The 12,709-nt window shown below is 35.9% G+C and overlaps 1 protein-coding gene across 1 annotated transcript in view; it reads right to left on the bottom strand.

Annotated features, from left to right (window-relative positions):
• Positions 1-12,709, bottom strand: part of LOC122183390 (transcription initiation factor TFIID subunit 4-like) — a 133,206-nt gene that overhangs the window by 41,543 nt on the left and 78,954 nt on the right. Inside the window, exon 14 of the mRNA XM_042877285.1 lies at positions 2,776-2,898. Coding sequence (XP_042733219.1) covers positions 2,776-2,898 — 123 coding nt within the window. The remainder of the gene's footprint in view (positions 1-2,775; positions 2,899-12,709) is intronic.

The raw sequence follows: 12,709 nt of genomic DNA, 5'->3' as shown, positions 1-12,709 counted from the left end.
TGCCTCCCAGATAATCATGGATTCATTCCTACGCTTCCAACAACTAGTGGCATAAAGATCTGATATAGAGGAATGTAAAGTAACTTGTATATGCCTGCCTTTTGGAGTCTCTGGTATAACAGATTTCCAAGCCTCAAATCTTAATCTTAAGAATATTAAAGACATTTTATACAAAATCATATACAAAATCATCAGAAAAACTGCTTTAAAGTGATTAAATTATACCATCAAAAGGTGAATCTCAGAAAAAAAAACCCATGGAATTTTTTGCTAGCAATATATCTCAATCAAGTTGATAGCCACTCTGGCTACTGAAATAATCTAAAGTATATTTTCAATCACTACAGTCGTTGAGAAATTAATTTTTCCCAACTCAAAATACCACTGCATTAACTATAGCCATTTTGAGATATTCAAGTCAGCAAAAACATTGTACTTACAGGCGGTTTTAATGGCTTGAATAAACACTGGCTGTGAAAAGAAACAATATCAGCTCTCCTTTGAATGCTGTTCCAACATATGCTCCTGCAAATGTTTGGAAGGTGGATTTTCAAGATACTTTGCTGAATATTCCTAAGATGACTGCCCTTCCACGATGTGAGAAAGAAGTTTTTTTCTTATCCCTAAAATGACTGTCTTCAATAAGTGGTGATTCACTGAACTAGCCCTGAAGCTGTCTTTGGAAGCTCAGTATTCAAAAACCATCTGTGCCAGCAAGTACCAGGAGAGGGCTTTCACTTGATGTTTAAACAAATTATACCCTCAGATATTTCAAACATATACTTTCTATTTATGTATTTTGGGATACTAGCCATAGGTCTTGATGAAAAGCCACGTTATTTAATTATTATTTTTCTTAAGTATAACACATACCTGCACTTAACCTCTACAGTTTCATTCCATAGACAAAAATGAAAGATTTTGAAACATGCAAATTTTGCATTAATGCTATCTTAGCAACACTCAAATACTTGATTTCTAAAACTGCTACGTGTAGGTCTTGTGATGGTTAATCATTTTCTTAAAGCTTTAACTCTCACAGTTATATGAGACTATCTATCTATCTAAATGAAAGTAAATTTTAATGCTAACAATTAAAAGCCTTATATTTCAAGAAAAAAGCTTGCAAAAATTTAAACTGAATGGATTAAAAATTTATAAGGTAAGCAAAAACAACTTAAAATTTATTAACATTTATCTAGCAAGTGCTTCTAGCAAGGATACTAACTAAAGAACATAAGTAGTTGCTGCTCTCCCTCTACTGCATGTTCCATTCAGTGCCCTACCTTTGCCACTGCTCTGTATGAACACAAGCACTAAAAAGATCCAGACAGCAAAGAAGTGTTGGGCAGTACTACTTCAGAAATGTTTGATATCTTACACGGCAATCACATATTAAATTGCAAAAAGCAGCAACATTTAGAGGTATTTTCCAGCTATTTTGCTAGTCACCATCAAATAAAATTATAAAATCCTGTACATGTAATATTTTATACTCTGCAAGACAGAAAAGCTGAATTCTTCTAAATGGTGTCTCATTTCTCTTTATCCTTTCTCTTAAATTTTTGATGTAAACTGTACTGTATATGTAATAATAAATAGACTGATTAGTGATGGAACTGCTGCCTGCTACATAGGAAAAATATGAGAATATAAGAAAGGTAGTAGACACAGCAAATGAAGGTGATAGCAAACTTCACAAACTAAGCAGAAAATATTCACTTTTTGTTGTTGTTAGGTTAGTTTTCTGCCAATTTATCAAATGGAAATGGGTTAGCACAGTGCACAAGAGCCAAAGCCCATGAAATAGGTAGGAATGCACTAGGACTGGGAGAGAGATCACAGATCAGCTTAGGCTACCCTGTAGTCACATTCTGAAACTAGTTACATGTTTGGTGGAAGCATTATTTGAGGAGCACCTTTCACTCCTGTTCATCCATTTTTCTTGAAAATCTTTTTCCTTGTTTTTCAGAGAGCAATTCTTTATGTGGATGTGTCAAAGTACATATGCTAATCAGTTACTGAAAACAAAACATTTGCATTTTCCTCAGAACAGATGTGTAATAGAATTACTTTGACTCCCATGGTGTAGGCATATTTAGCGGAAACAAAAGTTGAACAACAACTAAACTATAGAATACTGTACTCAGTAAGAGTTATCCAAGGTAGTGTAACCACATCACCACAGTTCTCCATGTTGGCTAATATATTTCACTCGAGGATTTTGCATTGCTTCATGTGCTAAAAAGCATGATCCTATTTCTAGAGCACAGTATTCCTGTTGAAATTACAACACAATTTAGTGTGACTACAAACTCATCTTTGCAATTGCAGGGCCATTCCGTAAAATGTTTGGACACATTTGTCACAAAAACTAGTATTACTACAAGCTCACAATTTGGACTGTGAGCAAGACTACTGTTTTGTTTTTCCAGATTTTTCTTCATGCCTTACCCATTCTTCTATTTTCATTCGCATAATACAGAGGAGAAAGCTAGCATAAACACACACAGAACATCTGTAAGGAGAGATCTACGTACTTCAGGTTTAGCTTTCCTTTTAGAATATTATTTAATATCTGTTGAAAGACAATACTCAAAAATACAACTAAGTGATGATATCATTTTAACTGTGACTCACAGTCCTTCTAATTCAGTAGTTTGTATCTCCTTTTCCAAGTCACAGTTCACTGAAAACATCAGCATGCTGTATCTCTAGTTACTCCTACTAGCTTTTGAAAGAATCAGGTCTCTTACTATGTGTATAAACAAATACCTCTCCTCCTATGGTAAGCAGTCCAGGTGAATCAAGTTTCCGTTTCTTCCGGGGACCAATAGCTGCCAATGCAGTTAGATTGGCATCTCTCTGCCTCATTTGTGCAAGTTCTTGTTGCTGCATCTATTAGAAAGAAAAGATTAGATTTTATTCTGCTGTCATAACAAAATGAGCACTCTCCAGACTTGTGAGCAAAAGGTGAAAATCATACATGAACAATTACTAACAGTTTTAAGCTATTCCCAGAAAAACCATTTTAGCAGCTCAAGAATGCAGCATTGTAGCAGTAATAATGAAACAGAGAAATTCTCTTGACTTTCTGCAGAATTTCTGCTTCACATACTTCAACTGTTTTTGAAAACCCACTCTCGGCCTTGAAAACTGTCCCACCTAGTAAGTCCTATATATCAGGTTTACAACTCCAGTTTAATATCAATATGGCAAATGTAAATATTGATTAAAATTCTCAAAAAATACATTTTCTTCCATCTGAGATTTACTTTGAATATTATGACTAGGCTTGATACTCGTGTTCAAAAAAAAGCTAAATAGATTACCTCTATATGAACATTAGAAGAAAGTATTACTGAAATAAAAACCACACAAACTGAATCTGCAACTGCTTTATGGGACTGGGATTTAGGTAACAACATATTTAGCTACTTTGAGACTAAGACAACAGCCTGCCAGTTTCATTATGTAACAGCATTGTATGCTACAGAAAGAGAAAATACCTCAGCTACCACATGATGAAGAGGTAAGACTACATACTCATTTTAACTGTATGGTTCCTTTAGAGAATTAATGATAAGGGACACAGTTCCATGAACAACATTACTTTATTAAGGATTCTGATAAACCATCTTGCACAAAAATATCTAATGAGGTAAGCAGTATGTGATTTTAATTAGATAAAAGCAGTCATAATTCTTAGTAATAATGCAACTCCTTGAACAAATTCAGAGGAAGTATTTGATTGCAGATCCCACTGATGTCATTCCTCCCTCAAACAAAATGCATAGAAGGCTACCTCAAGAAATCCAGTAGTGGTAATGAAGACATTGTACAATACAGGCACATTTCTTCATTAAAATCAAACTGAACGGGTAGGTCTAGATAGAAGTGTCTGACTTTAGGTAAATGTGAGCTGCATATACAAGTGAGACTTAAATTTCCTGGCTGATGTTAAAAGGAAGGGAGGTTTAAATAGAAAAAGAACAGCGTATGGTATTTTTTCTCCATTCACTACTGCCTAGAAAAAGCAGGTCAGCTTCATAAATCTCTCTTACTGCATTTTTCAGCTTTATTCATTTACCAAAGCAACATTCTGATGTTCTTCAGAAAAAGCAAGTTTAGTACATTCGGAGGTTGGAAACCCATTTTCATATCTTCAATTACTATCAGAACTTCAATACAAAATTATATACAAATAAACACCTCATTAATCTACCGGATAAGAGAATTCTTTAAATACAAAAAAGAAACATGGAAAAATATCTAAATAATACTGCAAAGGTCTATGCATACTTTCCTTTGCCAACTCATATTAGGTTTTTAGCTCAAATATCTTTGGCTCTCTTCCAGATTAAATGCCAGTTAGACAGACCTGCCCGCTTACCCTTTCAAGGTAGATAGCAACAGTGGTGAGCTCTAATCATTTACAAAGGTCATGATCGGGAGCTAGCCCGTAAGCAGTCATTTAAAATTCGATTGATCCCTATTTGTAGTCAGGGAAAGAAAATGGACATTTCAGCTGTATTGTAATTATGAGGCTTCAAGGCAACTGTAAATAGATGTGCAAATCCAGATACTGGCAAATACCTTAGAGAAGAAATTATTACTATAGTATAACATATATCCAGGAAAGGTTGAAGATAAAACTGCATATAAAAAAAGATCTATCATCTTTTTGCTAATTTGCCATGCTTGCCAGCCTATAAGGGTTATCACAATTATCAGAAGTCTGATGAATATTTAAGCTAGGGCCAACTGGCTTCAAGTGATCTCAGACGAAGCTGCAAAGTGGATGGCTTCACAGAATAAGAAATTTTGCAGCAGAGAAATTTCAGTTTCCTGGGAGGCATGAACCAGAAATACAGCCTGATAGATAACTGGTACAATACAAAGGTTATTGTTGTATGAGCTTCTTGTCCGAAGTCACCATTTTCAAACCACAGTAAGCTAATGCTTTGCCCATTGTACAACCTGCACTGCAATACACAGTGATTGTGTCAACATGTAACGTATGCACATAACAATTGTGAAGGATTGTTCCACTACCTGCAATTCAGTATTTATTTATTTTTTTTACTTTTTGCACGTGACATAAAACATGATGTTTCTTTAAACTTCATAGTGGGACAAATCCTCCTCTCACTTCAAAAACTGCAAAGTTTCTGGTGCTATTTCACCAAGCAAATATTAAATAGATTTGTGAGTATGCAGGAGGGTTTACACTCATTTATCTCTCAGGTTGTCATGTTTTTTTATTCAGTGAGAAGAGCTGAAGATAGTTTTTGATATCAAATACTAATTTTTTGACAAATGCATTGGCTTTGCACTTGTCCAAACAAATGTACAAGATTTTCAGCTAACTGTAATTCAACAGATGACAGGAAACCTGGCTCAGCAGACAGAGCCAAAGGAGCCAGACTCTGTTTCACTGACACTTGGTGTGAGTACTGGCAAGACCTTTCCCCTCACTTCTCTGTGCTTCTCACCTCACTTCACCCAGATAGTCAGACTATAAGCTCTCCAGACACAGATTCTTCTGTACTACATGCTTTACTTATCATCTACTGCCACTGGGGCTGGTAGACATTACCTTAATACAAATAAGGAATATCTTGTCAGGTGCAAAAACTCCAGGTAAATACAGAATACAGTTGCTAATGCTGGCTTTACAGTACATAACTTGATATACTCCAACAGAAAATAAAAACCTTCTTACGTAAACCTAAATGAATATTGTTCAAAATGTATCAAATTCATCAAAAGCATATATATATTATCATAAGATCACAGTATCCTGAAGTTTCATAAAAAAAGAGGGGCTGAAATTGTGAAATACTTGATACTGTATTTTTCATTTTTTCACAAATTATTGTCAGTCTCAAACAGCAGTCATCAACAAACACTGATATGTTTGTGTTTTGTTTTTAAGAAAATCTTATCTGAATGCAGATAATCATAAGACTACAGTTAAACATAAATGAAAGAATTATGATCCTCATACTGATTACCAACAAAGGTATTAATCTTGAAGCAACTAGTGCACTGCAGTTGGCTTAAATGAACATCTTTACACACTCACAATCAACATGCTTGCAATGAAACATCTTTGCAGTTTATGAACACTTATGAGTAAGATATTCAACAAAATTTCTAAGTGATATTTAACATATTGAAGCATGCTAGCCTCCACTATTTGTGCCTCTTCATTCCCCCCCCCATTCCATCCTTCATACATACAAGTTACATATTTTTCCATACTCCACAACAGATTAGCTCTACCAGCTTCCTTCCTTCTCATCATCTGACTGTTCATCAAAAATACTATCACCAACTGCGGTCTTCACAGTTAGAGGAGAGTCAAAAAAGGTAGTGTTCTGACTTCTGCTCCAAAGGAGGGAACAGCACTTTTCAGAGACAAGCACACAACATGTCTGACTCAACAGGAGTCTCTCAGAGAACGCAAGAAAAGATACAGGCTGTTTTTAACAGAGAGAAAAATGCATATAGTTATTGCGGGTATCTCGCAAGGAGTTCAGGAATAACTGATATTTTCTGAGAGCTGTACAATTCACAAAGAACTCATATTCTGCTTTGGCATCAACAGATTATTTTAAGATGTGTCTCTTGTACCACCCTACGCCGAATGCACAACCCAGACCAGCAACAGCCCTTTTCCCCAGTATACTCTGGGACTGCATTCTGCGTGTAGTGGAACTGACAGTGCAACAAGTATCACCACCCGCTTTTTCAGTCCGCAGAATAAGGTGAATTAAATGTGGCCATCTTCAGTGTTTTTGTGATTTTAAAGTATTCTTGAAAGCAACCATGAAACTAAAGCTGCTTAAGCTTTACACGATCAATTATATTTTTAAACTTAAAAAGCAGACTGTTATTACAATATAGTTTACTGCTTAACTCAGCCAGGTAATAATTTCTGGATATTTAAACAAATGAAGCATCTGTTTACAACTGTACATCCTGATAAAATAAATAACTTTCCTATTAATTAACATTCTTTAGTAGAAATGAATCCAACTGATTACATCAACCAACACACGATGCAGCTGCTTCATTGCTGTATTCACTTGTACTGTCATTTTCATATCACAGTTCAATATCATTCTTTAACTTGCCTTCATCCACAATTAATATGGATATATTTATCAATAATAAAATTTCTGCCCTCTGGAAAAGAACCAATGCTTCATTTGGAACTAATCAACAATTAATTTTTTTGAAAGTCAAAATATTTATTTAAAACAGAGATGAATATTCCAATATGTTATAAAAGAAAACTGCTTACAAATGAAATTTTATTCTTTGCTCCTGATCTGCTCCAAATTTATTTTTAGCACACCACTTCCTTTGTGACAGCTTTAACTTACAGAGATACCTTTGACAAGAAGTACAGCACAAGAATATCAACATTATTTCACAAAATGAAATTTTCTTCTTTGCATAACACCAACAAAAAGAACACTGCACTACTATGTTACTAAAGAAAAGCTAACAGACTCAAAAATGCTGGTTTGTTTTTCATAGGCTGTTACTGCTTACATTTCAAAGAAGCAGCACCACAAGCCATACGCCACAAGACAGCCATACGCCTATCCGAAGAATCAACATTCAATCTTCAAAACCTAGATTTAATAACTTCCAAAGCACATCAAGGGCACATCCATGACGTTTGGTAAATAATTTCGCAACAGAAACCAAGCATTTATTTTAAGCTGCTTCTGCACTATAAGCCATTGTGGGAACAGTCATTGAGACAACAATAAATTAACAAATGGTGTTGGTATATGTTCAGCAAGTTTTTTCTTCTTAGATTTTTATTTCCACCAGCACGGGCAGCAGCCCATGTGAGTGGAAGAAACCGCCTGTTTCAGAAACGAGCATGGATTCTTTGTCAAGATTTCTTAAGGAACTGAAGTTCCCAACCATTACTGTAATTAGTACCGTAACAATCCACTTTTCTATGACATCAATTAAAATAAAAGCAAATTCAGAATGTTATGGCTAGAGGAATACATCATTGTATAGATTTGTTCAAGGAATTAGCTATGTTTGGAAAGGTAATAGAAAAGCAAACGGCTACTTGGTACAAACAAGCTCCCCGGTCAAGCAACTTCAGTACAGAAGAAAAAATGGCCTAGCTGTTGCTGTTCTGTATTGGACACAGGTAAGTCCCTTACTTCAGTGAATACAAAAGTGAGTATCCCAGGAGAAATAGTCTGTTAACGTCAACTTTGCAAACATTCCAGTAAGTCTCCTTTGCTTGAATCTACAGGGAAGGGAATGCCAAAAAGCAAATGAGATACTGGACTACTAATCAGAAAGACAGGAGTTCAAAACCATGAGTTAAAAGCATCTTGATGTGAAAGCAAAATGTGCTCCAAATTGAGGGCAAAAATTATGCAAATAAATTACCTTTGCTTTAGCAGAGATGTACACCAAACATGGAGCTGAGCTATAGTCATTAAGGACTGCTGCATGAGAAACTCACTTCAATATCATCAGAAATTAAGAGAATGACTGGAAATCTAATGATTCAAATCTACACAAATACATTTTTCTAAAAAAAGGGAAGAGGAGAGAGTGGCATTATATCAGAGAAAGAAAGGTTGAGTGTTTCTCTTATTCAATATAGAAATCTGGGGTGCTTTTTGACCTAGAAGAAAAATAACCTGGTGACAGAGAAGACTGAAGATAAAGGAAGAGCTTGAGGAGATTGTCAAGTACAAATGGATACTATCAATATATGATTTTGTATGGAAATAGAAGCAGAGCTGTAATATTAAGTTTCTGTAGTTACAGAACCAACTCAGCTCATAAAGAATCAGACTTTGGCTACGTACAATCCCCATTATAGTTCAGAAATAGTCTGAAAATAAGAAAAGTGGGCACAGAAGGGACTGATAGAAACTATAAATACTGACAGACTGTAAACCACAATCGAGAATGAAGACAGCCAACAATGAACACTGAACGGGGAATCAGCAATGGAAAGCACTGAATGGCAGAAATGCTTGATGAAAGGAAGATCATATAAACAATGACTTAAGAACTGATTTCTAGCCAATAGGCATCAATAGAGATCCTTCCTAATTCTGTTTGCAGTGAATGATTTAATTCTTGATAACAGGGTCATATGCTGCGAAAAGCCTGCCTTAATTGATGGTTCTGCAACATATATCTATCAGTCTCAGACAGTGATTACACCCCCTGGAAAAACATCTTTTTTGCTCAGAAGAGCCTGAAACGTGGAACCATTACACATGTCCTAAAACGTCCACAACAGAAGGCGCAATTAAAAAAATGAAACTCATTAAAAATGCTGGTAGTAACCCCAACGAAGTCCAAGACAATGATCAAGGAGGACTAGAAAATCAGTTAACTTCAGAGAGAGCCTTGAAAAACAGCTAATGTCTACAGAATGCTCACACTTGGCTCCCTGCTCTCCTTGCCTTACCCAAGTCTCTAAAGGTCAACAAAACTCCTTCAGCAATAGCACACTGCCTAGTAAGAAACCAGTAGTAGCTCAAGTGAAGAAGTAGCGCTGCAATAACACTGTGCACAGAAGGTTTATATGTGCAACACCAAAGCATTCACTGAACACATCACACTCATAGCTCTACAAAACTATACCTTGTTTTCTTCAGTACAAAGCTGGATGCTACTTCTCCACAGCTGTTCTCCCACCACACAGTAAAAACTGCAGTGGTCACTTGCGATGGCTGCACATCTGTTTGAAGATGAAGGCATGAAGGCTCCAGTGTACTGAAAGGGTGCGTGTGCATGCTTTTCCTTTCTTTCAAACACACCAAGAGTCAAAAATTATTGCAGTGTTGAAAAAATCACCCTGGATAAACACTAGACTGGGAACATTTCAGACCTCAAAATGAATGTCCCTCTGAATAATGAGCATGTGAATATAGTTCTGGAGCTTTAACTAGGGTACTTTCGACCAGATGTCTTTCATACAATAGACCTACGCTGTTTATTATTTCTAATTTGATTTTGTTTTAGAAGTTCACTCAAAATTTCCATTAACATTTGGCCCCATTACTTTTGTGAAAATGCATTAAACTTCTGATATGGAAAATGTCAGGTGCATCCTGCCTTTCTTTCTCATTTTCCCCTGAAGACAAGCCTTAACTGTAATATTCTTCGGTCACATACATCACCCACAATTTTTTAAAAAAACTATCAGTAAAACAACAATCTTATCTCCTCATTACATGCTGTCTGAACTGTTTCATACACATTCATACCTGTATGGTCTAATTTTCTTGAAAGTCTTCTTAACACCTTTCTCATAGCTTATAAAACATGAAAAGTGTGAAGAAGCCACATACAATTCTGAGCAAAGTCTTAAGTTTTTAGGGTACTTCTACTAGATTGCGTTCTACTACTATGTAGTACTCTGTAGTACTACTACTATGAACTACTAGATTGCGTTCCCAATATTACTTTTTCCTCCTAAATACTTTGAAGAAATTCTCATCCCATTAGTCTCTGATCAACAGAGATGGTCTAACAGTCTTTACAGATGTCTATGAACTTAATGTTGTATATTCTCAGTCATTTGACTTTTCAATTTTCCATATAAAATGTGCTATTAAAATTTAATTTAAAACCGTTTATTTCTACAACTCTCTAACCATTTCTTAAGCCATATTCATATCTGCAGTACCAGACTGTGTACATCTTTTTGAAAGATTCCTTCAGATTCCTCTAGAAGTGTTCTACAGCAATGTTTTGTGCCTTTTCACTAATGCTACTCATTACATTTTTTTACTCTTAAAAAACTTTTCTTGAAGCTTCAGCACATTTTGTCTGGTTTGGTTAAACTACTCCTCAAACAACTTATCTCTGTTAGCACCAGTTCCAGGCTCTGCAATATTTAGCTCTTATTTTAAGCCTTTTGTTAAGTCCCATAATTGTTGTTCTCAGCTTTGCTGGTGCAAACCCAGAGAAATTGAAGAAACCGTTTCTAAGGCACAAAATAACACAAAACAGCATCATTAGAGATGGCAACTTTTTCGGATACCTACAACTTAACTGTAGTAAGATTCAGAAAAAGTTCTGAAAGAATTTCCCTAAGGTTTGCTATTTCGTTTTAGAGCGACCCAGCAAGACAACTACAAATATTCACAAACTATTTTTCAAAGGACAATAAAGATATTCATGCAGGCTGGGAAGACAGAAGGAATGGTAGGAACACCACACATTGAAAAAGCTTGATAGCTTTGACAGCAAACTTGTTGAGCTGTGGTTTTGGTTAAGGAGATCTGACAGTGCTGGGTATACTGGGATAACGGGAGCTAACTCACCTAAGAGATGTGAGGAAAAATGCTTCATCTTTTTAAAATAATGTGTGGGAAGATACAAGGCTCAAATGAACCTCTCAACCAAGCTTTCTAACAACTCCCCACACTTGAAGCTGGAGTGCACACATTAACTCCTAGAGGCTGAACTCCCTACTGTAAGTAGACTTCCATTAGAGTTCCATTTTTCCATGGAGAAAGCACAGTTTAGTCAGTATGTCAATGGAGCAAACTGAAGGATGAGGTACACAGGAAGATCACAGAATCACAGAATTGTAGGGGTTGGAAGGGACCTCCAGAGATCGAGTCCAACCCTCCTGACAAAGCAGGTTCCCTACACCAGGTCGCACAGGTAGGCATCCAGGAGAGACTTGAACATCTCCAGAGAAGGAGACTCCACCACCTCCCTGGGCAGCCTGTTCCAGTGCTCCGTCACCTCACTGTAAAGAAGTTCTTTAAGTTCCATTATACCAAATTTCATACTAGTAAAAAGACAACCAGAAATTGTGGTAAGAGGCTTTAGTAACTAGATTATTTAAATAAAAAAAATAAATCACACACATATATATATATAAAGTAGCCCGGATTTTGATACCAGTATTTCAATACCACTCCTATGGCAAAGCCTTCTCTTGAAACTGCCAGTTTCATTTGAGGAAATGTGGAAAATGCAGCAGTCTACTAAAATCATTTGGCTGTAATAAGTGATTCTAATCAAACAGTTAGAAAGAATGTGATTGCAGTTAATTTCTATAGTGTCATAAACAGATGGAAAATGGGTAGTGCAGAGATTAGTCGTGCACTTTTAACACAACATTTTTTGCAGTCTGGATTGCAGTTCGATCAAGTCTAAGTGACAAGATGAAAACAACTTTAATTTATTCTGAAACTATACTCAACTAAAGAATACACAATATAGGAAGCATGCTACTCTTTTCAGAAGTGGGATTTGAGGCAGTACAGAGTGAGGAACAAAAGTAGCCAGACGCCCACCTTCTTCTACCCCTGAAAAGTTGTAGGGGTAGTACTGGGGCTTCGCTGCCAAAATGGAAGTTCCATTGGGGATGCAAAACAAGCTCAAAATTTAAATAATCTACATCTTTCCTATTTTAGATTTAAGTACAGCAAAACTGCTACTGCTCATTTCTCCTGCAGATCAAGGGAAGAAAATACTAGTGTGGGGACAAAATATTTCAAGCAATTTTTCATACACTGACAAGTAGTAAATTAGGGAATCTTGTAAGTACAATACAGTAGTCATCTCCTTCTATTGATCACATATAATTTACATCTTACAAAGATGTGAATTCTTGCATTCTCACTCCACAAGGAAAATCTCAATGATTTATTCATTTCAAATAAAAAATAGA

Source organism: Lagopus leucura, unplaced genomic scaffold (assembly GCF_019238085.1).
Source record: "Lagopus leucura isolate 7727_CA_CO unplaced genomic scaffold, USGS_WTPT01 Super-Scaffold_100017, whole genome shotgun sequence".
NCBI classification, from domain to species: domain Eukaryota; kingdom Metazoa; phylum Chordata; class Aves; order Galliformes; family Phasianidae; genus Lagopus; species Lagopus leucura.
This window is presented reverse-complemented; position numbering and strand designations above follow the sequence as displayed.